General features: G+C 45.2%; 1 protein-coding gene across 1 annotated transcript; it reads right to left on the bottom strand.

The window, feature by feature from the left end:
* Positions 1-20,818: 20,818 nt before the first annotated feature.
* On the bottom strand, positions 20,819-22,900 carry CHST14 (carbohydrate sulfotransferase 14). The gene has a single exon (XM_077126634.1). It carries the CDS (start codon positions 22,723-22,725, stop codon positions 21,595-21,597), a length of 1,131 nt encoding a protein of 376 aa, XP_076982749.1. The 5' UTR covers positions 22,726-22,900; the 3' UTR covers positions 20,819-21,594.
* Between the last annotated feature and the right edge of the window lie 3,917 nt (positions 22,901-26,817).

Below are 26,817 nucleotides of genomic sequence, written 5' to 3'. Positions count from 1 at the left end.
AAGCAGTGCTGGGAGGAGGCTACCCCCAAGAGAAGGCACAGCATGGGGCAAAAGCACAGTCCACGGCTGACCTTCACTCCTTGGGTAGGCTTTTGGGTAGCATGGAAACATAGAGTGAGGTTACCAGGACAACTGCAAAACAGCTCACAGATGTGGAAGAGGAATGTGAGCAGCTGGGTCTCTCAGAAAAAAAAAAGGGTTGGGGACAGGGGTTAAGGTGGGGGGTGAGGAGAACAGAGGAGGAGTCTCAAGTTCCGGGACATTGCTATATTCAGTGAGCTTGGGTTCAGCGAGGGCTGGGCACCATTTTGAAACACCAACATTGGTAAATTGCTTGCTATTTGATCCTCAAGGAGGTCAAAGTTAATATCACTTTTTAAAAATAGTTTTCATTTTGAAATACTTTCAAACTTACAGGAGAGTTACAAAAATAATACAAGCCCCCTAAACTGCAACATACCCCTATCTGCCCCCCCCACATACCCAAATCCAGCAATTTCAACATTTTGCCACATTTACCATATCTATCTTTCTTTTTTCTTCCTCCCTTCCTTCCTTTCTATTTATATTTCTATCTATCATCTATCTACCAATCCATTATCTGAACACTTGAGTGTAGGCTAGATACATCACAGTCCTTGAACATTTAATACTGCCATGTACAGTATCAAATCCTAAGAACAAGGACTATTCACTTATGCAACCCTCTTAGGTGCAGTTATCAAGTTCAAAAAATTTAACAGTGACGTAAAGCTTACAGTCTATATTCTAATTTTTCCCTATGTCCTAATAATGTCCTTTTGAGCCTTTTCTCCTTCCTTGCAGGATCCCACGTATTGAATTTAATTGCCGTTGTCTCTTTTGTTGCTCCTTTTATTTTTCAGCTGTAGAGTATATCCCAATAAAAACATTTCTATCTCAACCACTCCCAAGTGGATTCAATGGGATTAATCACATTTCACAACATTGCAAAACTTCCCCATGTCCTCGAGCAGAAACCCTACACTCATTGTATAGTAACTCCTGATTCCTCCATCCTCTGCCCCTAGCAAAGTGTGCTCTAGTTTCTGTCTCTATGTGCGTGCATGTTCTCCAGTACTTCCTTTTTAGTTACCATGGGACTTGAATTTCACATCCTAAATTTATAACTATCGCGTTTGCTTTGATATCAACTTAAACTTCAATAGTTCCTAGACCCCTCCATCCTCCTACTTTATGTTGTTCTTGTCACAAATTACATGTTTATAAGTTATGAGTCCTAAATTCACTGATCTATCATTATATTTATGCATTTTCCTTTTAGATCCTGTAGGACGCAAAATGTGGAGTTACAAACCAAAAATGTATACTACTAGATTTATATTTATCCATGTTACTTTCACGAGAGATCTTTATTTCTTCATGTGGCTTCTATCTATTTTCTATGGTCTTAGCCTTTCAACCTGTAGAACTCCCTTTAGCACTTCTTCCAGTCTAGTGGTGATCAACTCCCTCAGCTTTTGTTTATCTGGGAATGTCTCAATCTTTCCCTCATTTTTGAAAGACAGTATTAGTGGATATAGAATTCTTAGTTGTTAGTTGTTTGCTTTCAGCACTTTAAATGTCATCCCACTGCCTTTTTGCCTCCATGGTTTCTGGTGGGAAATTGGTACTTAATCTTATTGAGGCCCCTTGTATGTGACACATTTCTTCTCTCTTGTGGCCTTCGGAATTCTCTCTTTATTTTTGGCATTTGACAGTTTGATTGAAATTTGCTACAGTTTGGGTCTGTTTGGGTTTATCCTCTTTGGAGTTTGTTGAACAACTTCAATGTGTATATTCATGTCTTTTGTTAAATTTGGGAAGTTTGCAGCCACTATTTTTTTGAATGTTCTCTCTTTCTTCTCCTTCTGGGCCTTCCACAGTACATATATTGGTATCCTTGATGCTATCCTGAAGTTTCTTCAGGCTCTATTGACTTTTTTTCATTCTTCCTTCTGCTTCTCAGATTGGATGGCTTCAATTGTCTTATCTTCAATTTCACTGATTCTTTCTTCTGCCAGCTCCAGTCTGCTGTTGAGCTCCTCTCGGGAATTTTAAATTTATGTTACTGTGGTTTTCACAATTTTCACCTATTGATATTCTCTTTGTGTTCATCTGTCATTTTCCTGATTTCCTTTGATTCTTTGACCATGTTTTCCTTTAGCTCTTCGAGCATATATAGGACTGTTTTTGTGTGTGTTGTTGGTTTCTAATGCTTTAATCTTCTCCTTTGCCTGGGCCGTTGCTTCCTGTTTTTTTGTATATCTTGTGACCTTTTGTTGAATCCTGTACATTTTGATGTTTTAATGTGTTATCACTGGAATTTAGACCTTGAGGCATTTCTTCTTTAAGCTTGTAACCAGCTAGTGTTATGACAGAGCTTTCCTTGAAGGACAGGAGTTAAGGGACAAAAAAAAAGGAGAAGGAAAAGAAAATACCTTTCCTGGCTTTGCGGATTGACTTGTGCTAAGCTTTCCTTCAGGTGTTATCCATATAATCAGTTTAGAGAATAGCTCCGGGTCCAAGCATAGGGGCCTCCCTGATCCCTCCTGTACATACATCTTATCTTGGGCATGAACATGTGACCCTGGTATTTCCCTCATTTACACATTTCCAAGTGTCCCTTCTTCCCTAGGTAACAATTTCTCATAGTCTGGGCCCTGCAATGTATGTCCAACGGCCAGCAATCCCTTGCTCCTTGCTCCAGGCAGTATGACTTGACTATTCACCCAAAGTTCTGTAGGAAAGTTACATGAACCACCTTCTACATGCAGGACAAGTTCTGGGACAGGAAGTCCCTCAGGCCACCACCAGAGAGATTGGGCCAGACATACTGCTCTCTTGGTATGTGCATGAGTTACTCTGCTCCCTCCTGAACCTGGACCAGGGATCTGCCCTGGGAGCAGGGGTGGGCTTAGTGCAGAGCATGCAAGGGATGGGGACAGCCAGGGGGCCTCAAGTTCACACCACTTTTAAGGAGTCTTTTTCTTGATTCAGTGCTCACCCTGCACCTACAATCCTTTAACTGTTTTCTGGAGCTTTGAGAAAGATATCTCTGCCAGTCCCTGCTGGTTATAAAAACTTCTGTCGGGTTATGGGGCCCTGAAGGGTCGAGGGTCTCCCTCTCCCATACTGAGCCCCCAGTCACCACTTCTTTACTCTTCCTTTTCTTCTTTTTTGGCATGGGCAGGCTCCGGGAATCGAACCCTGAGTTTCTGGCATGGCAGGTAAGAACTCTTGTCACTGAGCCACCGTTGCCCACCTACTTCTTTACTCTTTGATACAGACTTTAAGGTTGAATTCTCTGACATTTTGTAGATTTTCTAATTTTCATGAGAACAATTACAGGTCCTGCTATGGATTAAAAACAAACAAAAAAAGTTACAGAACTATAGAAAAAGTGACTTACAAAACTTCCCAGAGGTAGATGAGGAAAGAATGAATATTTCATGTACACGACATGCAGCTAAGCCTGGGCCCAAGACTTCATACAGTATGCCCCTCTCCCCACCTCGTGATGAGCTATGATGTCACAGGGAAGCTGTCTCTGGAGAAACTGAAAAGGAGTTGTGCAAATTTCACCGTAATAAAACCACTGATACACTCCAGTCCTTTCGTGGCAGGAAAGTGACTTGAGACAAAACAGGGAATCACACACTTGGTATCTCCAGGAAGTACTAAGTAATTTGCTCTTCAAATTACTTATCTTATAAAAGTATCTTAGAAGCTTTTGACGTGGAGCCACTCCTAAATGAGACCCTAACTTATTCTTCAAAAAAAATTAAGGGGTATGGGTGGAGCTAAGGAAAAACATGTAGAGTTGTCAGTAAATCTCAGAGCCCGGCATTTCTCACATTTAAGTAATGTCCCCCTGTCAAAGGAAAAGAAAAATTCCTAGATCCCTAGTATGCAGTAGTGACTCAGGTAAGTAAAAACATAAAGCTAAGATGCATATGCTAATACTTATTGTAGCATTATGAAAACCAAACACACTTACAAAGTCAAACAAAATTACAACTAAAAACAATTCAAATTCACATCATTAATTCTATATGACAAATGATAACCGTTTTTGTTGCAACTGAATTCCTGCCCACGTGACAGGGCGCCGAATGCTAGAGGCAGGTTCTTTTGAGTTTAGCACATTTCATTTTAACAAGTGCTCAGTTTCTCCATCTCTCTCTCTCTCTTTTTTTTATCATTACCATTTGCATATTAGGTCTGTCTCTGTTCTTTTCTAATCAGAATGGGACAGCTCGGGTGGAGCTGCTTGGCACTGCCCCTGCTGCCAATGCAAACTCAGCAGCTGAACGGCGTGGCAGGACTTGATTATAAGGTAGTCGGTCAGACCATCAGGGATATTATATAGTAATTTGTTAAGATTACCATCAAAACTGAAAATTCAAAATTAGAGGACAAGAAGAATCCCCAAAATTCTTCTTCGTATCCTGGTTTGACAAAAACTTCCGCGGCCTAAACTTGGAACACAATGTTTATTGTGCCACAAACCCCTTTGGCAATCTGATGACACTGATGGGCTCCTTCTCAGAAGAATGTTTTGCATAAAAACATATATATAGGAAACCAAAATGTACTGAGATTTAGTATTCAAAATATTAAAAAAAACCAAAAATGTCATATGTGCTTCTTTATTAATGCATGAAAGAGCTAGCATCAGATCTAATAACTACCATAATTTCTAAGCACTGATGAGTATAATTGCTACTTTGTGATATCTTCAGCAACTGCAAAGTGACATAAAAATATCTGTGATTTCTATAGGTGGCAAATTCACAGATTTTACTAATATTTCATAAAACTTCATAAATTTCCGAAGGGATCAGTGAGAACGAAGATGTGACTTTCCCCGAAGTTTAACCAATCCCTGAATTCTATCCACAAACCTCCCAAACGGTCCCAAGGACCCCAGGTAAAAACCATTGGCTTAAACCTAACCCAAATGATTAAAGTTAGATGCACTTATTCGAGATCAGCTGTAGGCTTGGATGGTGAAGGAGCTACTTCTCTCTCCCTGTACAGACGTGCACGGTCAGGACGGAAATTCTCAGCAGATATCTGAACTTGGGGTGCCATACCATGAGGAGCTCAGTTCTCTTCCCGTGATGAAGTTCTCACCTGCATCTTCCCCTTTGACCCTTTTCTCTTGAAAGGTTCATTTGCAGACTCCTGTTCTTCCCTGCAGGGTGAGATGACGTGTCCTCCAGCAGCTTTGGCCACTCTTACCTGGGAGGAGACCCAGCTTGCCCAGTGCACTTGTGTGGCTCCCAGGCAGGAGGAAAGGCCCTAACTAGACTACACAGCTCATGGGGGGAGGGGAGGGGAACTCCCCAGAGTGTGAAGACCCTCCTTGGTTGTTAGGTGTCTGATCATAAGGAAGTGGGGCCAAGAGACCCCCAGAGCAAGAAAGACCCAGCCAGTCACGTGGTTGCCCCCTCCCACCACCCTGCGGCTGGGAAGGGCTGGACTGTCCCAGGGTTGCTAGGCAACGGGAAAGCATTCAGCAATGACGGTACCCAGAGGATTGTCACACCCTTGGTAGTGTGTGGTGTGTGGCGTGTGCAATGTGACACTTCACTTCCCCTGGAGGTCTGGAAGGGGGTGGAAAAAGTCCAATTTCTACAGCAGCTTAAGGGAGCTCCTGGGGGTTCCAGCAGGGCTGACACTGGGTGTTCACTGCAGACATAGGGTGTTGGAGGGCTCCCTCATCCTTCTCCCCACACTAGGCCTGTCAAAACCTGCTCTCTGTTCATGGTCAAGGTGTTCAAATGGGCTGATAAGTGAATCCATCAAAAGAAGAACCCAACTGATAAGACTTCATAACTGTACAGACTTGAGAAGGCCACCCCCCACCCCAGCCCCCTGCAGGGTGAGAGACCACCCTTCTTGCATGCAATTCCTGGTCAGCCTAGGATAGGGCTGTGTGACAGCCCTCCAGGAGCCTCAGTCTCCATTTCCCTAAAATGAAATAGAAAAACCCATTAGAGCATCATTATGAGGATTAAATCTGCACATCACCCTGAATCTAATCGTGAGGAAACCGTCAGACAAACCAAGCTGCAGGACATTCTGCAAAACAACTGATTGGGGCGCTTCAAAATGTCAATGGCATTCCCTGGCAACGTGGAATAGAAATCCCGGGATGAGCTGGGACCTGGTATCAAAGGATTTGAGAAAACCTTCTTGACCAAAGGGGGAAGAGAGAAATGAGACAAAATTAAGTGTCTGTGGCTGAGAGATTTCAAACAGAGTCGAGAGGTTATCCTGGAGGTTATTCTTATGCACTATGTAGATATCCCCTTTTTAGTTTATGGTGTATTGGAGTGGCGGGAGAGAAGTGCCTGAAATTGTAGAGCTATTTTCCAGTAGCCTTGATTTTTTAAGATGATTGTATGAATATTACAACATTTACAATGTCACTGTGTGATTGTGAAAATCTTGTGTCTGATGCTCCCTTTATCTAGGATTTGTACAGATGAGTAAAAAATATAGATTAAAAAATAAAATAAAAATAAATAAATAATAGGGAGAACATAGATTAAAATATATTGGGTAGACGGGAATACTAGTAGTCAATGAGAGGAAGGGGCAAGGGGTATGGTATGTATGAGTTTTTTCTTTTTTCTTTCTTTTTCTGGAGTGATGCAAATGTTCTAAAAAATGATCATGGTGATGAATATACTACTATGTGACAATATTGTGAGCCACTGATTGTACCCCATATATGGAATGGTTGTATGTTAAGAATGTCTCTATGTTGTTTATCAATAAATTTATTTTTTTAAATGCCAATGGCATGAAAGATAAAACAAAAACTAAAGCAAAAGACAAAAAGATGAGGGACTGTTCTAGATTAAAGGAGACTCAGAAGGCACGACAGCTAAATGTAGTACATGATCCTGGTTGAAAAAAAAAAAAAACAGCCATAAAGTACATTGTTGGGACAAATGGGGAAGTTTGAATGCGGTCTGTACCTGATACTCTCTTACTAATTTGAAGTGTCTTAGGGTGGATTATGGTATCGGGTTACATCCCAGAAACTCTTTACCTGAGCAGACACGCGCTGAGTGCTTTGGACATGAGGCATATGTTATCTGTAACCTACTCTCAAGTGGTTTAGCAAAAAATAAAAGTAAAAAAAATTAAGCGGTGAATCTCGGTCTATATGTGTTCATTTGTACTATTTTTATAACTTTTTCTGTAGCTTTGAAAAATTTCAAAGTAAAAAAGTAGGCGAAAAAGAGTACAAAAATCTCTTAGCACAGGGCCTGGCACAAAGCAGCAGCCGATAAATGGGGCCTCCTTTCTACGATGATTTGTACTGTCGCATTATGTGGGGGTGATTTCTTAAACCAAGCCAAGGCTGCCGCAGAAGAGTGAATGGCAGGCTTCTGGCACGGAATAGTGGCAGGATCTCGGGGTGTTGGAGACTGGCTGGAAGCTCCTCCACTCTACCTGGCCCCTTGAGGGGTGATGGGCCCAGCCAGTGGCTCTGGAGAGGGTGCCTTGGACCCAGCTGGCCTCGTTCACAGCCTGCCCGTCAGAAGTCTTCACGTGGAAGTTCAGCTTTTACAGCTGGAGATGACAGTTTGAACTCCAGGCCTGGTGGAGGGAGACCTGGAGAGCAGACGGCACCTTCACGAGAAGGAGACAGAGGGGCCCACCCTCTGGGTGTCCCCTGCCTGTGCCCAACTGCACACAGCAGCCCAGTTCATCCCTTCCAGGCAATATTAGTTTCCATTTATTCAACAATCAGGCCCTTTCTGTGACCTTATTTTGAAGCCTCACAACAATTCTTCAGGATAGATGGTATTTTGCCCGTTTTCCTCCTGGGGAAAGAGGTTCAGAAAGGTTTAGGGTCTTGTCCAGTGTTGACCCAGCTAGTAAGTGGCTGAGCAAGAGAATAGCAGTCTGAACCCAGGTCTTCCTGATGCAGAGCCCTCCTCCCACGCTGATCCTTCTGTCCTTCTGATGGGTGGTGTTGTTTGTTTGTTTGTTGTTGTTTTTTAACATTTTTTATTGTGAAATATATACATATACAAAAAAGCAACAAATTTCAAAGTACCTTTTAACATTTAGTTATAGAACAGATTTCAGAGTTTGGTATGGGTTACAGTTCTAACAATTTTAGGTTTTTCCTTCTAGCTGCTCCAAGACGCAGGAGACTAAAAAGAAATACCAACATAATGATTCAGCAGTCACACTCATTTGTTAAATCCGGTCTTCACTGTTATAACTCCTCATTCTCTCAATCTTTAGGAATATTTGGGTTATGCCCATTCTAACTTTTTTCGTGTTGAAAAGGGGTGTCGATAGTATGGGTTGGGGGATAGAACTAGTTGATGTTCTTGGAGAGAGTGGCACCTCTGGGTTTCAGGACTTCTCTGGCCTAGGAACCGTCTGAAGGTTTTAGGTTTCTGAAAGTAAACTTAGTGCATGCAACTTTTGTAGAAACTCAGATAGAGCCCTGGGTATTCTTTAGGGTTAACAGGAATGATGCTGGGTGGGGTTTGGAAAACCATGGCAATTAGCAATATCTAGCTGAAGCTTGCATAAGAATAGCCTCCAGAATAGTTTCTCCACTCTATTGAGCTCTTTTAGCCACCGATACCTTATTTTGTTATATTTCTTTTCCCTCTTTTGGTCAGGGAGGCATTGTCAATCCCATGGTGCCAGGGCCAGGCTTATCCCTGGTAGTCATGTCCAACATTGCCTGGGAGAGTCACGCCCCTGGATGTCATGCCCCATGTATAGGGGCGGGGAAAGTATGATTTTCCTTGCAGAACTGGGCTCAGAGAGAGAAAGAGAGCGAGCACATCTGAGCGACAAAAGAGGCCCTCTGGAAGTAACTCATAGGCATAACCATAGTCAGGCTTAGCTTCTCTTGCAAAAATAAGCTTCATAAAAGCAGGTTGCAAAATGAAGGGGTTGGCCTATTGACTTGGGAGTCCTTAATGTTTGAGAAAGTATCCAGGGTTTCCCAGATGGGGCAGTTTAATAGTTCCATATTTTTTATCCAGTCCCTCAAGAGACTTTGACAATACTTTTTTTTTTTTTTTAACTTTTTTTATTGTATAGTGTAACATGCATACAAAGCAAAAAACTACAAAAGCAATAGTTTTCTAAGCACTCTTCAATAAGTAGTTATAGGACAGATCCCAGAGTTTGTCATGGGCTACCATACGATCCCCTCATATTTTTCCTTCAGGCTGCTCCAGAATACAGGAGGCTAGAGGGCTTAAATATTTTTTGCCTTCATAGTACAATTTTTTCTTTCTTTTTTTTTAATGAAAAATAGCATATATACAAAAAAGCTATACATTTCAAAGCACAGCACCACAATTGTTGTGGAACATATTTCAGAGTGAGTATAACATAGGTTACAATTTCACAATTTTAGGTTTTTACTTCTAGCTGCTCTAAAGTTGTGGAACATATTTCAGAGTGTAACATAGGGTACAATTTCACAATTTTAGGTTTTTACCTCTAGCTGCTCTAAAATACTGGAGACTAAAAGAGTTATCAATTTAATGATTCAGCATTCATATTCATTTCTAAATCCTATTTTCTCTGTATAACTCCACCATCGCCTTTGATCTTTCCATCCCTCTCTTTGTAGCTGCTTGGGATATAGTGATTCTAAATTTTTCATATTGGAAGAGTCTGTCACTAATATGGGGTAAGGGAGATGGAACTATCTGATGTTCTGGAGAGGCTGGGCTAGGTTTCAGGACTTATCTGGACCAGGGACCCATCTGGAGGTTGTGGGTTTCTGGAACGTTACTCTGGTGCCTGGAATCCTTGTGGAATCTAATATATTGCCCTAGGTGTTCTTTAGGATTGGCTGGAATGGTCCTGGTTGGTGTTGGTAGGTTATGATAGGTCGCAAGGTCTAACTGGAAGCTTGTGTAACAGCAACCTCCAGAGTGGCGTTTCGACTCTATTTGAACTCTCTCTGCCACTGATACTTTATTAAACACATTTCTTTCCTCCCTTTTGGTCAGGATGGAATTGTTGATCCCATGGTGCCAGGTCTGGATTCATCCCTGGGAATCATCTCCCACATTGCCAGGGAGACTTTCACCCCTGGATGTCATGTCCCATGTAGTGGGGAGGGCAATGATTTCACTTGCAGAGTTGGACTTACAGAGAATGAGGCAACATCTGAGCAACTACAGAGGTCCTCCAGAAGTAACACTTAGGCATGCCTATAGGTAGTCTCAGCTTCTCTGCTACCTATATAAGTTTCACAAGAGTAAGCCTCTGGATCGAGGGCATGGCCTATTGATTTCAATGTCCCTAAAGTTTGACACAGTATCATGGGATTCCCTGATGGTAAGGTTTAATAGTTCCATATTTTTCTCTCATCCCTTAGGGGACATTGACAATACTTTTTGACTATCTGCTTAATATACTCTAGGATGTTTCCAGGCATAACAATAACCTATACAGGATTAAAGGACCTCTTTCTTATTCTGGCTCCCTGTATTTCAATTGTTCAAATGAGCTATACAGATGGGTTGAATTAGATTATGCACTACAGAAAATTTCAGTTCCTGAGCAAATAAACCTTTCTTCTATAGGTCTCAAAGAGTATGTGTGGTTCTAAAATATAGACACTGCCTTCCTTACCCCTATGTTGTGAATTACTTTAACCCCAACCTGTTTGGCTGTTCTTATCTCTAAATACCAGGTTATATATATATAACAGCCTCTCAAAATCCAGAAATAATAATCACCACTCCGGATTTAATGTGTCTGCTCTAAAAGCTTACAATCTAGGCCCCTGTTTTCTTATAAGCATTTTCTAAGGTGACCAAGCCATTCTTGTTCTTTTGTTTCTGACTTATTTTGTCTCATCAAATGTCCCACAAGTTCATTCACATCATTGCATGACTCATGACATTGTTCCTTTTTGTAGCAGCACAACCTTTGTTCATAAGTATACACCGTCGTTCACCAATCTACTTCTCCATCAGTGCATGCTTCAGCCACCTGCATTCATTGGGCATCACGTAGAGGGCCCAAAGTCCACAGTCCATCAGCATTCTCTATTTTAGATAATTTCATTTTTCCCAAGAGAAAGAAAACCAATAAACACACCCTCGCCAAATAGGAAATTGAAACCTCCTCTTAACTCTTGTCCCTCACCCCTTTATTTACCTCTGCTGTAGCTGTGGTAGTGCTGATGGTTTCCTTTTGAACATAGCTCATAGTATGCAATAGCAGTTTTCCCCCTGTACCCTGGACTTAAACAAGTCACATCTTTGAAGTAATCCTTGCAAGAACTAATTCATATTTCTAGTGTTAATCAGTGGGACATGTAGGTCTATACATGTCTTTTCAATCTTGTTCGTCTTCAATGTGGTAATATTACTTACAGACTCACAAGAGAATCATCTTCACTCCTATCTATTCCCTTACACTGAGGTTCAATCTCATTAGCTAGCAGTTTACCTATCTCTAGCTTCTATGTATCTCTAAGTCCCCTATATTCTGTATTACAAGCCTCTGATTATACCTTTATGCTGGTCATAAAAGTGGAATCATACAGTATCTATCCTTTCATGTCTGGCTAACTTCACTTAGCATTATGTCCTCAAGGCTCATCCATCTTGTCATATGCTTCAGGACATCATTTTGTCTTACTGTTGCATAATAATCCATCCATTTTGTTGATGCACTCATCTGTTGATGAGCATTTGATTTGTTTCCATCTTTTGGCGATTGTGAATAATGCTGCTATGAACATCGGTGTGCAAATGTCTGTTTGTGTCGTTGCTTTCAGCTCTTCTGGGTATATACTGAGTAGTGCTATTGCTGGGTCATAGGGCAACTCAATATTTAGTTTCTTGAGGAACCGCCAAACAGTCTTCTATAATGGCTGCACCATTATACATTCCCACCAGCAGTGCATAAGTGTCCCAGTTTCTCCACATCCTTTCCCACATTTATAGTTTACTGTTTGTTCACTAGCAGCCATTCTTATAGGTGTGAGGTGGTATCTCATTGTAGTCTTGAGCTGCATTTCCCTTATAGCCAAAGAAAATGATCACCTTTTCATGTGCTTTTGAGCCATCTGTATTTGCTGTTTTGCTTTTCAGAAAAATGCCTATTCAGATCTTTAGCCCATTTCATAATTGGGTTGTTTGTTCTTTTGCTGTTGAGTTGTGTGAGTTCTTTGTACATACAGGAAATCAAACCTTTGTCTGATATGTGATTTCCAAATGTTTTCTCCCATTAAGTTGGCTGCATCTTCACCTTTTTGACAAAGTCTTTTGAAGTGCAGAAGCATTTGATTTTGAGGAGTTCCCATTTATCTATTATTTCTTTTGTTGCTTGTGCTTTGGGTGTAAAGTTTAGGAAGCTACCTCCTATTACTAAGTCTTGAAGATGTTTCCCTACATTTCTTCTAGAAGCTTTATGGTGTTAGTTCTTTTATTTAGGTGTTTGATCCACTTTGGGTTAATTTTTGTGTAGGGTGTAAGATAGAGGTCCTCTTTCATTCTCCTGGCTATTGATATCCAATCCTTCCATGCCCAATTATTGAAAAAACTATTTTGTCCCAGTTCAGAGGATTTGGGGCCTTGTCAAAAATCAGTTGACCATAGATTTGGTGGTCTATTTCTGCACTCTCGATTTGATTCCATTAGTCAATGCTTCTATCTTTGTGTCAGTACCATGTGTTTTGACCACTGTGGCCTTATAATAGGTTTTTAAAGTAAGGAAGTGTGAATCCTCCCACTTCGTTCTTCTTTTGTAAGATACTTGTAGCTATTCGGGGTCTCTTTCCCTTCCAGATGACTTTGGTAGTTAGCGTTCCCAAATCTTCAAAGTAGGTTGTTGAAATTTTAATTGATACTGTGTTGAATCTGTAGATCAATTTGGGGAGAATTGTTACCTTAACTATATTTAGTCTTCCTATCCATGAGCAGGGAATGTCTTTCCACCTATTTAGACTCCTTTGATTTCTTTTAGCAATGCTATGTAGTTTTCTGTGTACAAGTCCTTTACATCCCTAGTTAAGTTCATTCCTAAGTACTTGATTCTTTCAGTTGCTATTTTGAATGTTATTTTTCCTTACCTGACTCCTCAGCTAAGTCATTGCTTGTGTATAAAAATGTTACTGATTTTTGCACATTAATTTTATATCCCACCACCTTGCTGAATTTGTTCATTAGCTCAAGTAACTTTGCTGTAGATTTCGTAGGATCTTCCAAGTATAGTATGACATCATCTGCAAATAATGAGAGTTTTACTTCTTCCTTTCCAGTTTGGGTCCCTTTTACTTCTTTGTACCACCTGATTGCTCTAGTTAAACTTCTAGCACAATGTTGAATAATACTGGTGACAGTGGGCATCCTTGTCTTGTTCCTGATCTTAGGGGGAAAGCTTTCAGTCTCTCTCCATTGAGTACGATGCTGGCTATCAGTTTTTCATATTTTCCCTTTACCATATTGAGGTAGTTACCTTTGATTTGTGTCTTTTGGAATGTTTTTATCAGAAAAGGATGCTGAATTTTGTCGAATGCTTTTTTAGCATCAATCAAGATGATCATGTGGTTTTTCCCTTTCGATTTGTTAATGTGCTATATCACATTAATTGATTTTCTTGTGTTGAACTATCCTTGCATTCCTGGTGTGAACGCCACTTAGTTGTGGTGTATAATTTTTAAAATGTATTGTTGAATTTGATTTGCTAATATTTTATTGAGAATTTTTTTTTTTTTTTTTTTTTTTTTTTTTTTTTAAGAGAGAGGGAGGAAAGGAAGGAAAGACAGAATGGAAGGAAGGAAGGGAGGAAGAAAGGGAAACATTTTTAAACATTTTCTTGTTTTATTATATTTTGTTTGTTTGTTTGTTTTTTACATGGGCTGGGGCCGGGAATCGAACCGGGGTCCTCCGGCACGGCAGGCAAGCACTCTTGCCCGCTGAGCCACCGTGGCCCGCCCTTTATTGAGAATTTTGGCATCTGTGTTCATTAGGAAGATTGGCCTGTAGTTTTCCTTTCTTATAGCATCTTTACCCAGTTTTGGTATTAAAATGATATTAGCTTCATAAAATGAGTTAGGATTGATGTTAGTTCTTTATGGAATGTTCGATAAAATTCTCCTGTGAAGCCATCTGGCCCTAGGCTTTTCTTTGTTGGCAGATTTTTGATGACTGATTGAATCTCTTTACTTGTGATTGATTTGTTGGGATCTTTTATTTCTTCCTGAGTCAGAATAGCTTGTTTGTGTGTCTCCAGGAATTTGTCCATTTCATCTAAGTTGTCTAGTTTGTTGGCATATAGTTGTTCATAGCATTCTCTTATGATTTCTTCAGGGTCTGTGGTAATGCACCCCTTCTCATTTCTGATTTTGTTTATGTGCATCCTCTTTCTTGTTTTCTTTGTCAGTCTTGCTAGTGGCCCATCAATTTTATTGATTTTCTCAAAGAAACAACTTTTAGTTTTATTGATTCTTTCTATCGTTCTTTTGTTCTCCCATTAATTTATCTTTGCTTTAATCTTTATTATTTCTCTTCTCTATTTGCTTTTGGGGTTAGTTTGCTGTTCTTTCTCAAGTTCCTCCAGGTGTGCTGTGAAGTCCTCAATTTTTGCTCCTTCTTATTTTTTTAAGATAGGCATTTAGGGCAATAAATTTCCATCTCAGCATGGCCTTTGCCACATCCCATAAGTTCTGATAAGTTGTATTCTCATTTTCATTCATCTCCAGATAGCTACTGATTTCTCTAGCAATTTCTTCTTTGACCCACTGATTGTTTAAGAGTGTGTTATTTAATCTCCATATATTTGTGAATGTTCTCGTTCTTTGCTGGTTATTGAGATCCAGCTTCATCCCATTTTGATCAGAGAAAGTGCTTTGGATAATTTCAATGTTTTAAAATTTATAAAGACCTATTTTGTGCCCCAGCATATGATCTACCCTAGAGAATGTTCCATGAGCACTAGAGAAGAATGTATATCCTTGTGCTTTGGAGTGCAATAACCAGTATATGTCTGTTAGGTCTAATTCATCTATCAAGTTATTTAACTTCTCTATTTCCTTGTTGATCTTCTGTCTGGTTGTTCTATCTATAGAGGAGAGTGGTGTATTGAAGTCTCCTGCTATTATTGTTGAAACATCTATCACTCCCTTCAGTTTTGCCAATGTCTGTCTCATGTACTTTGGAGCTCCTTTATTGGGAGCACAAACATTTATGGTTGTTACATCTTCTTGGTGAATTGACGCTTTAATTAGTTTATAATGTCCTTCTTTGTCTCTTATAATGTTTTTACATTTAAAGTCTATTTTGTCCTATATTAGTATAGCTATTCCTGCTTTCTTTTGGTTACAATTTGTGTGGGACACCTTTTTCCATCCTTTCACTTTCAATCTATTTGTATCCTTGTGTCTAAAATGAGCGTCTTGTAAGCAGCATATAGCTGGATTATGTTTCTTAATCCATTCTGCCAGTCTGTATCTTTTAATTAGTAAGTTTAGTCTATTAACATTCAAAATTATTACTGAAAATGCATTTCTTGATTCCACCATCTTATCTTTTTAATTTTATTTGTCAGTTCTATATATTCTTTTCCCTTTTTCTCTTTGTATTCTTTAAATTACCCTTAATGGTACTCTTCAATTTGGTGTTCTCCTTCAGACCTTCCTCTTCTGCCTTTTTTTTTTCAGCCAGCAGAACTCCTTTTAATATTTCTTGTAGGGCCATTGTCTTGTTGACAAATTCTTTCAGGACTTCTTTGTGAAAACTTTAATCTCTCCCTCAGTTTTGAAGGACAATTTGGCTGGGTACAGAATTCTTGGCTGGAAGTCTTTCTCTTTCAGGATCTTGAATATATCATACCACTGCCTTCTCACCTCCAGGGTGCTAGTAACTTTCCAAGGCAGAGACAGATATATTCCTCTGGGAAACCTGAATGGGTTGGGAACAAATGAACACAGCCCTTTCTACCTCTGCTTTAGGGAAGTCATCTGATTGTTAGAAGTCTCTCCCTTTTGGGAAATCCTGTGGTCATCCTTTGGCTCCTAGGCTCCTCTCTTGGTTTTACCTTTCATGATGTCTATTTCTCGCCTGGCTATGTTCCTACCAGCACAGGTGGCACCCCTTCCTTCCTATGTGTTTCAGCAAGCCAGGACCCAGTTGCTTCCTCTATCTAGGACCCTATCTCTGCTACTTCTTCTTTAGTGGGGACTCTCTCCTTCCAGTTGCCTCCTTTTAAGAGGCAATACACCAACTGCCAGATGTCTATTATGAGTCCTCATTTCTCTTCCTAGAGAAATTCCTTCCTCCATTGCTCTTGCTGCCATCCATCTAAATATTTATTCATCCATCTAGCACTGTGCCGGTTTGAAACTGTCATTTACCCCAGAAAAGCCAAGGTCTTTGATTCTCCTTTCAATGTTGTTGGGTGGGATCTTTTTTATTGTTTCCATGGGGATGTGACCCACCCAATTGTGGGTGGTGACTTTTGATTGGATGGTTTCCATGGACATGGGTCTTCACCTATTCAAAGTGGAGTTACTTGCTGGAGCCTTTTAAGAGGGAACCATTTTAGGAAAAGCTTTAGAGCCAACAGAGCCCACACAGCCAGAGACCTTTGGAGTAGAAGGAAAACGCTCCCAAGGGAGCCTTATGAAATGAGGAGAGAAAGCTAGCAGTCACCATGTGCCCTCCCAGCTGAGAAAAAAAAAACCCCGAATGGCATTGGCTCTTTCTTTGGAATTAAGAAACTCCAAAGAGTTTCTCTGCACACCTTAATTTGGACATTTTCATGGTCTTAGAACTCTAAACTTGCAACTTAATAAATTCCCTTTTTAAAGCTATTTGGTTTCTGGTATGTTGCATTCCAGCAGCTTACAAAGTAAAACAGTATGCATACACACACACACACACACAAACACACACCTATCCATCCCTCCATGTGTTCATCAATTCAACAATCTGGTCTTTATTTAGCACCTAAATGTACCAAATACAAGGAGGAACAAGGTCCAGCCTTGGACTTGGGAAACTCCCAAGGAGCCATAGGAGGGGGCAGGGTAGGGTGGGATGGAAGGAGGGGGACAGGCAAGCCATACCTTAGGCTGCAAACTCTCCTAGAAGTAGGTATTAGGGACCATAGACCTTCAGAGGAGGGAAGGGCTAGCCAGCTGGCAACTGAGAAAGGCCTTTGGGAGGGCCAGGCAGCTGATCTGTGACTCTTAAGTCCTCTTTCTTCTTGTTTTCCTGCTCGGTGGCCATCAGTCCTCCCAGTCCTTCAACCCTATTCACTTTTTTCTCGATGGGTGGTTGGGGGGGTGGACAAAAATCAAAGATCCCTTCTCAAAAGTTGTGCAGGGTCTGGCTTTTCCCTACTGGATTTCCTGCCTTAGTTAGGCTAGATCTCCCTCTTTCATCTGCCAGAACTTCTCGGTTACTGGATACTTGCTCCACAGCTGCAGGAGACCCCCCCTTCCAGAGGACTGGCCTGTCTCTGTGTCCGGCAGCTTCTGGGGTAGAGGCTTATTACAGCTTCTCATCACCAGTTGGGGAAGAAGATATGCCTGTGCTGTTAGAGAACAGCTGACACTCCAGTTAGACTTCCAGGCTTAGCCAGAAAGCCCTCCCCGGCACTACCCAGCCAAACCCTACTGTTCTTGGCTCTGCCTCAAGTGCCTTCCTCCAAGCATCCTGCAGGCCCTTCGCAGAAGCACGTTCAGAGACCAGCATGATCTCCTGCTCCCCTGGAGATACTGCTTTCCTGCTCACTCTGGCCACAGTGCTTGGACTCTTGGGATTCTGCTCTCCCTGAGGATCTGGCAAGACTCCTGGGGCAGCTTAACCTCTTCATAGGCCTGAACCAAGAACAGAAAAATTACCAGGTAGATGCTTGATGGGCTCCTGACCCCTAGTCTGCAGATCTGGGAACAGTGCCAGGCCAGTGGAAAGGGTGGCACCACAGGCTCGTCCTTTCCAAACTTCTGAAACCCCTTACCTCTTTCTGTCCCCCCAAAGCTCCACCCCAAAGCTTTTCTGCTGGGCATTGAGGGACAGGGAATGACCTAGACTGTCCTTGGTTCTTCTCATCTCTCACAATGGCACAATCAGGATGTATCTGCGATTTGCTATGCCTCTGTGGGGGCCCCTCAGTGGCGGCCAGGACCAGGCAGTAACGAGCTGAAGAACTCGGTAGAGGGGTGCTACAGGAGACCCGGCATTCATAGGCATGTGGGCTCCTGGGATGCCACTCTGGGGGTCCCTCCCTTTCCCCCAGGCTGCCCCTGGAGTTTAAGTCCAGTTGGATGGCCATGTTGGGAGAGAGCCTGGACACATCCCTGGGCAAATCTGCTCTCCCCACCCCAGAGGAAGGAATGTGAGCCTGGAAGAAGGGATGCTGGGTGAAGGTGATCCCCACCGTTAACATCCACCAATTAATGACAGACACACAAACCAAAGACAATTGGAACTTGCAGTGAGTTGGGTAAATGTTGAGAAAATATCCAGGATATTATAGCATGGAAATTTGGGCACAGTGATGGCACATGCATTCCAATGTCCGAATGAAGGGCTGGGACAGTGGTCCTGCTATAAGGCAGGGGATGGCCATGGGGAAGAGTTTAGTACAGAATCTCCCAGACAGTTGAGGCGCTCACTAAGCCAGCAGCTGTTTCCTGTTGTTCAAAAGGTCTCTATGGGGTGCATGGGTAGTTCAGTGGTAAAATGCTTGACTGCCATGCGGGAAACCGGGGTTTGATTTCCGGCCTGTGTACCTGCCCCCCAAATAAAAAAGGTCATTATGTCAACAGAATCCTTGGAGCCAAGGCCAGTAAGTCAGAGGGGCCAAGTGTGGTGACCATGGAGGTGCTCCCCTCAGATCTCCCTTTTCAAGTACTGGCAATTGGCTGCCAGCCCCTAGCTGCAGCACTCTGGGTCTGCCTCAGTGCTTATTCCTGTCCCCACCCCACCCCCCAACGCCCCAGGCTAATGACTGAGTATGACCAAGTACTAAAGTTGGGCTATTTCTGTCCTATGGAAGACTCCTTTAATAGGTCATCTTTGCCTGGGTTTCCCCATTGGCCTGGCTGAGACTTTGTTAGAGCTGCACTGAAATCCGAGAGAATCTTCCTTTCACAGAAGTCAGACCTGCACTAGTCTGAGGGCTCTTCCTGCCTACTCCTGCTCCCTACCCCGTTATCCTCAGGCAATTCCCCCAATAAGTCTCTGGCACATCCAGTTCTGTCTTGCCATTCGCTTATCGGAAGACCTGAACTGACAGGGTCTACTACATTCATGGTCTGGGCTCAGCACGACTGGAAAAGTGATTCTCTGGGTGGGCAAAGCTGGAGAATTTTATAAAAGCTGGAAAGGCCTGTGGACAGAATCACTTGTGGAGTGCTGGGAGGGAAGGCTGCGGGAGGGTGCAGAAATCGGAGACAAGAATGCAGCGCTCATTTTAGAAGGAGAAAATGTTAAACGGACTTGGGTTTTAATCCCAACCCTTCATCTCTTGGGGTAAGTGGAGCAGGCCAATCCTCATCTATAAAATGGGAATAATTATGCTTACCTTGCTGGGTTGCTGTAAGAATGAATGGGGACAATGAGTATAACACACTTATCACAGTGCCCGCCACAGTGTACATGCTCACTTTAGAGTACCTATTGTTAATTGTTAGCATTTTCCTTCAGGAAGAGAAAGAATGCCTTCCTCTTGCTTGAGGCCGGCTGTGACTGGCTCAGAAAGAAAGGCATTGGGTTCACTCCTGGAGATGTCTGGGGCCTGGCTCCCTCTGGGGATGGGCCCCTGGGAAAGGTGAGGGGTCCTGTTCACTTAGGGTAGGTGGGTGAGGAGTCTGCAGAGCTCTACCCAGGGGCAGCTCGGGTCTCCTGCACTGGCCTGGACAGTGCCCTGGCTCCTCCCCTGTCCCTCCATGCCACGGAGGGATTAGGTGCTCAACCCAGCATCGACATTGCAAAAAACATCCATTCAGTCAGGTGCTGAGATGGGCCCCATTTGCTCATTTCTTCTTCATTAATCCTCACTGTGATCTATATAAGGTAGGGGTTACTATTCCCAGGATAGAGAGGAGAAAACTGAAGCTTGGTTTAGAGAGGTGGTCTGACAGCTGGTGAAAGGTAGAATTGGGATGTGGTTGGTCTGGGTGACGCCAAGTGCAGTGCTCTCTGTGCTGCGGTGAGGGGCACACCTGGAGCCTGCCTGGCCATCCATGTGCCTCCTGTGTGCCGGGCCTCGAGCCACGTGCTGGGAATGTCAAATAAACAAGACAGACACGGTTCCAACTCCACAGAACTCGCCGTCTCAGTGGGGGAGACTGAAAAGCACCAGATCTGCTACAACAAGCAAATGGTAAGTGCTACCTGAGGCGAAGTCCCCAGAGTCAAGGGGACCCTGAAGAGGGGCATCTGACCCAGACAGGGCTGGGGAAGCAGGGAAGGCCTCCCGGAGGCGATGTGACCTGTAACCAATGGCAGAGAACCTGGAGTACCCACAGAAGCCTCCAATACCCCGACTTGGGGAACGGGGTTAATTTTCCTCTCCAAAGTCAGACCAATAGCAAGGGGGCGGTACGAGGGGGCTCTACATCTACCTCCTTCCCTCCTCCCTCCCACTGGGGTTGTGTGAAACAGGACGACCAGGGAAGAACAAACTCTGGCTTTGCATCTCTACCTGCAAGCTGGCAGAGTCTCTACCCGCAAGCTGCCTCTCCAGACCTGGGAGACAGACCTCTGGGAGACTGGCTGGATCCACAGGAGCTCAGCGGGGAGAATCACAGAACTGCTGACTTTGTATACAAAACAGCTTTATTAAAAATTCAGATTTAAGGAAAACAAAGCCCTCACACGGTTCTACCAAAAAGTACAAATTTTAAATAAAAGCATCAGAAAAGTGGCTGGCAGGTGCAACCAGCCACAGTCACAACCTGGAAGGTCTTGGTGGGGGAAGAGGCGTGCTTAGAAAGGAGGTTCCCAAAGCCCTGGGAAGAGGCTGGGCACAGAGGACTTTGGATGCCTGTCGGAGCTACTAGCCAGGACCCTGTCTCAGTTTTCCTTTCCTTGGAAAAATGGAAAGAACTTGGCAAGTGTAGGAAATTCTCAGTCTGGAGCAAAAAGGCACAAAGGCATTTATAAGGCACCACTGCTTATCCCAGCCCGAAGGCAAATGGGGTGGACGAATGTACCCTGGATCTGGTCACGCTCCTAACTGGTGCCACCTCTGGATTTGGTCAGGTGATCCGAGTGGACTACACAAGCCCTACCGCCAGAAAGGGGCCTGATGCCCGTCAGTTCAGATGGACTGCTTCACTGGCAAACTGGATCTCACTGGGCCCCCCATCCCGAGATATCACCAATGGGAAGCACTAGCCTTCCTATGTAATCCTGTGTGGCCTGAGCCACTCTGAGTACCCACCCTAGGCAAGGAACTTCCGGGGCCAGTCCCTGCCGTCTGGCCATCAGGAGAGGCCCCAAGTCCCAGACCCGAAGTGTCTGAACAGATGCACAAGAAGCTGGCATTGTCCAAGGCAGCCCCCAACAGCTGATGGTCCTGTGCCCATGGTCACTGGTGACAGGCCTCCCTGGTGACATTAGGTAGGGGATAGGCAAAGAGAGAGAAGTCCAGGATGTACTTAGGCAGCACATCCTGCAGCAGGGCCCGCGGGGTACTGCACAGGTGGTAGTGCAGGCTCTCAGGGCTGGCCGGCCGGTACCAGGCCTGGCGAGCAGGAAACCGGACATGGGCTGGTGCCTGCACCCAGTCCAGCACCTGGTTGGCATCGGCCTCCAGCCTCTCATAGAAGCCCACAAAGTCGTAGCGCACTGCACAAGGCTGGCACAGGTGGTACACGGGCATCCAGTGCTCGTTCATGCGCTCAGGGTCCTCTTCCCCTAGGTACCGCAGGAACTCGGGGAAGGTGACATCGTCGCCTGCAGGGCTGGGCCCAGCTCCGACCCTGTACCGCCTCACAATCTCGGCTCCGTAGCGTTGCTGGTACTCTCGGATTTCACCAAACTTGTTGCGGTAAGCAGAGAGGAGGCGTTCCAAGGGGTCCCGCACAAACAGGAACTTGAAGTAGTGCTCCAAGCGGTAGCGGATCTCCTCGGGCCGCAGGTCTGCCAGGAATACCAGGTCACTGCGGTGGTCCATCTTGAGGCGGACGTCCACGCTGTCCAGGACGCCCGCCAGCACCTTCAGCACCCGCTTCCAGTTAGAGCAGGCCACCTTGGGGACGTAGCAGTAGAGGAAGCGGTAGCGGTCACTCACGAGGATGTGGCGCAGCAGGGTGCGCCGCTGCCCCACTGGCAAGTCCCAGGGATCGCGGGGCATTCCCGGCTGTCCACACACGGCCCGCAAGGTCCGATTCCGGACATCCTGCCGCACCTGCAAGTCTGAGTCCCCGGCGTCCAGGGACAACCCCCCAAGCTTGGAGGCCGTCCCGTGCCAGGCCGCGCCCTCGCGCCTGGGAGGGTGCAGGGGAAGGGGCTTCATCTCGGCCAGGATGCCCCGCTCAATCATGAGCAGCAGCCCGCTGGAGGCCACGATCACCGCGAACATCAGCATGGACGGCAGCAGCAAGGGCGGTCCCCCCAGCCCAGCCCGGGCCCTGCCCAGAGGAGTGCGCCTGAGTGCCCGGCCCAGGGGCTCGGCGCCATTTGGGGCCGCCAACGGGGTCAGCGGGCGGGGGAACATGGTGTTCCCGGCGTGGGGGCCTGCGTCGGCCCGCCGGATCCGAGAGCTGCCTGGGAGGCGGGCTCGTGCTGGCGGCGGGAGCTGAGGGTCCGGATCCCGAGAACCCGGAGCGGCCCTGCGAGAGGAGGGCCGGGGGGCCGGGGGGCGGGGGGCGGCCCCGGCGCGCGCTAGGTAGCCGGCTCCGGGGCTGCGGCGCGGGAGAGGGCGGCGGGAGGGCGCGGCGAGGGACCAGAGCCGGATGTCCTGCCCGGCCACTCTCCGCCCCCAGCCCCGCCGTGACACAGGCGCGAGGGCGGGTCCAGGTCGGGGGCGGGGAGAGGGGCGGGCGGCCCCGCGGGGAGCGCGCTGGGGAGGGCGCGCGCAGACCCCCACCCGGGAGAGGGCGCCGGAGCCTGGGCCGCCCCGGGCTGCGGGGTTTCAGGGACAAAAGCTGCCGAGGACTCGAAGGCGGAGAAGACCCGGACCGCGGCTCCTTGTTGTCCTCAGGGAGCTGGACGGAAAGGACCCGCACCCACCACCTGCCACACACACTCAGGCCTGGTGGAGCCCTTCCTTCGACAGTGGGTCTGGAGGCAGAAGGACCGCGATTCCAACTACGCGGGAAGCCAGGCTTTCTAGCTGGAAGCACTCGGCCCAGTGGGCTCCCCCCCTCCCACCCACGCCACCCCCAGCGCTGCAGGTCCTGGCCATTCTTTGAGAAGGGCCCTGTAAGAACAAGACTGTCTGGCACTGACCAATGGCTCGTTTCCAATAGTGACCCCAGGGTTTAACAGTACCAGGTGGACTACAGTGCTTATCAAATGGGTAATGCTGAAATGTTTATAAATGGAAACTTCTACCCTCCTCTGCCTTCCCTTGCCCCCTCCCTCCCACCTGAAGTGGTGGCTACTACTGGTGACATGCCAAACGACGAGCTGGTGGTTCCCCACCACTGTAGGGTCAGGACACGTTTTGCAGAGTGCAGGAGCTGGAGGCCCAGGGCAGCACTGACAATGGCCAGCAGCCCCTTTGCCTGGAGTCACACGTGTTTAACCGTCCCAGGCTGGCCATGTGGACTAGAATAACAGATATGGAAGCACCCCGGATGTCAGTACGAGAGTTTAATGATCTGAATTGGGCACCTAGCTAAGTATCCAGGCTTCTTCCTTCATGTTTAAGGAGCCGGTGAGGCTCTGCAGGGCGGAGTAGTGATATTAGTGCCCACATTTATGCAAGGGGGCGCTTGCTAAGTGTTTTATATTCATTACCTCCCTTAGTCCTTGCAGCCACCCTGGGAGGCAGGTACTACGGGCATTCATCCCTTCTGCAGTTTAACAAACAGAAGCTAAGACTTCTCAAGCGAAGAGTCAGGCCGGCCTAACTCTAAACCTGAAATCCTAAATCATAATCATTCACAGATTAATAGAGCACAAACATGGAATGGAGGAGTGGGGGTTGGGGACAGCTGACCCCAGGACAGGCTATACAGAAGGGGTTACAGAAAAGTAGAGCATGCCAGAGACTGAGTTTATGGGAGAACTGAATTGTCATTGAGTGGATTAATTCAGAAAGATGAGGGGGTTAGCAGTTCTGAGGAGTGAAACCAGGCTGGAAGGCTCATGGAAGAGCCCCTCCCCAATCCTAGCAAGACGAGGATATAGAGAATTGGAGCTAGGGGAAGGAATGGGAAGACTGGCAGCTTTCCAGCTCCTCAGAGCAGGCTCCCCACATCTCACCGTCTGAATGTTGAATGTCGGGGTGCATCCTCAGACACTGCATGCAGGAGCCGATTCACAGCTTCAGAAATTTGCATCAAAGTTTAGCCTTCACCGGAAAGGGGGAAAATTCAACTTTCCCAAGTGGAGAGTTCTTGATATTCTCACAAGCAGTGGGGAGAACCAAAGCAATAGGCTGAGCCCCCAATCTTGGGGTTTGTTCATATGAAACTTAACTCTGCAAAGGATAGGTTAAGCCTACTTAAAATAAGGCCTAGGAGTCACCCCCAAGAGAACCTCTTTTGTGCTCAGATGTGACCTCTCTCTCTCTCTCAGCCAACATGACAAGCAAACTCACTGCCCTCCCCCTGCTACGTGGGACATGTACGTGGGACACTCCCAGGGATGTAAACCTCCCTGGCAACGTGGGACAGAAATCCTAGAATGAGCTGGGACTCAGCACCAAGGGATTGAGAAAACCTTCTCCAGCGAAAGGGGTACAAGAGAAATGAGACAAAGTGTCAATGGCTGAGAGATTCCAGAGTCAAGAGGGGTTATCCTGGAGGTTATTCTTAGGCATGAAACAGGTATCATCTTTTTAGTTAAGGCATAACAGAGAGGCTGGAGGGAACTGCCTGAAACTGTAGAGCTGTGTTCCAGTAGCCATGTTTCTTGAAGATGATTGTATAATGATATAGCTTTCGCAACGTGACTGTGTGATTGTGAAAACCTTGTGTCTGATGCTTTTATCTACTTTATGGACAGATGAATGAAACACATGATTAAAAATAAATAAATAATAGGGGGAACAAATGTTAAACTTAGTAGATTGAAATGCTAGTGATCAACGAAAGGGAGGGGTAAGGGGTATGGTATGTATGAATTGTTTTTTTTTTTTCCTTTTGCTGAATGATGCAAATGTTCAAAGAAATTATCATGATGAATATTCAACTATGTGATGGAAAAAAAAAGAATGTTCATCTTGTATGTTGATTGGTTTTATTAATAAAAAAAAAAGTTTAGCCTTCACTGGCAATGCTCCTTGCTTACAATAGCACTAAAGGGGGCAGGCCATGGTGGCTCAGCAGGTAAGAGTGCTTGCCTGTCATGCCCAAGGACCCGGGTTTGATTCCCGGTGCCTGCCCATGTTTAAAAAAAAAAAAAAAAAAAAAGATAGCACTGAAGGTAAATTTCCAGTGATGGGCTGATTTTCTACTTAAATCCTTCTTTTTTAAAACAATAAGTACATCTTATTTTTGTATAGAAGTAAAAGAGCCCTTTATGAAAGTTTTTGACCACATGTACTCATTTCTCTGTTAAGAGGGTGGTTTTGTGTGTTAGGAGTCAGTCAGTCTGTTGAGTGCAAGAACAGGCACTTATGGGGAATCCCTGTGCAAGGTACTTATCGCCACACCAGTTTCCTGCCTGTAAAATGAGGATAGGATACCACCCATCTCATGGAACTCATGGGTACCTCACTGATGGCAGTGCTGTAACAACCTCACTGGTGCTATCTATGCCACTAACAGCCTCTATGGAAATGGCACCTGTCCCCACGCCCAGGAGTCCTTAGCAGAGAGGGAAGAGGGCTGGGCTGCTATGCTCTGCCTGCCAGGAAACTCCAGGGCCTTAGAGCTGCCCCACCTCGAGTGCTTGACAAAGGTTGCAGAAACAGGCACCAACCAACCACAAGCCTTTGGCCACATAACATGGGCTTCATCCGCTCAGCAAGGGGCACCAGGTCCAAGACACTGCTTACAGGTTCCCCAAGGCATGACCCAAGGTGATGAAATGGCATCTTCACCATGCACCTACTCAGGGACCAGCTACCAGGTCATCAGCCAGGTGAAGGATGGCAACCCCAGGAAATTTAAGAGACCTAGGCAGATGGCCCTGGCCATCCCGATGCCAAGAGGTCAACTCCAAGTTCACGTTCCTACTCCTCTCCCTACTCTGCTTTCCTGCCTGCTCTTCTGCATTTGCTTACTAGCCTGTATGATGGTTAGGTTCAGGTGTGAACTTGGCCAGGTGAGGGTGCCCAGTTGTCTGGTCAGACAAGCACTGCCTTGATACTGCAAGGACATCCCGTGGACTTAAACTGTCAGTTGACATCTATGCTGATTACATCTATCAACTGAGGGGAGTGCCTCCCACAATAAGAGATATTTAACTCAATCAGCCGAAGGCTTTTAAAGGAGAAGTGATGATTTCAGCAGTCAGAAGAGAGAACTTCCATCTCTACTACAGCCAGCCAGTCTCTCCTTGAGAATTCATTGAAAACCTTCATCAGAGTTGCCAGCTTGCAGCCTGCCCTAAGGAATTTGGACTCCTGAGACACTTTTATAAAATCTCGTATTTACAGAGATCTCCTGTTGGTTCTGTTTCCCTACAGAATCCT

This window comes from Tamandua tetradactyla, chromosome 14 (genome assembly GCF_023851605.1).
Source record: "Tamandua tetradactyla isolate mTamTet1 chromosome 14, mTamTet1.pri, whole genome shotgun sequence".
NCBI classification, from domain to species: Eukaryota; Metazoa; Chordata; class Mammalia; order Pilosa; family Myrmecophagidae; genus Tamandua; species Tamandua tetradactyla.
The sequence above is the reverse complement of the archived record's forward strand: the minus strand, read 5'-3'. Positions and strand labels throughout refer to the sequence as shown.

What these genes read in the sequence shown, in the direction of transcription:
- CHST14 (XM_077126634.1), bottom strand. Translation starts at nt 22,725, where the DNA reads ATGTTCCCCCGCCCGCTGACCCCGTTGGCGGCCCCAAATGGCGCCGAG.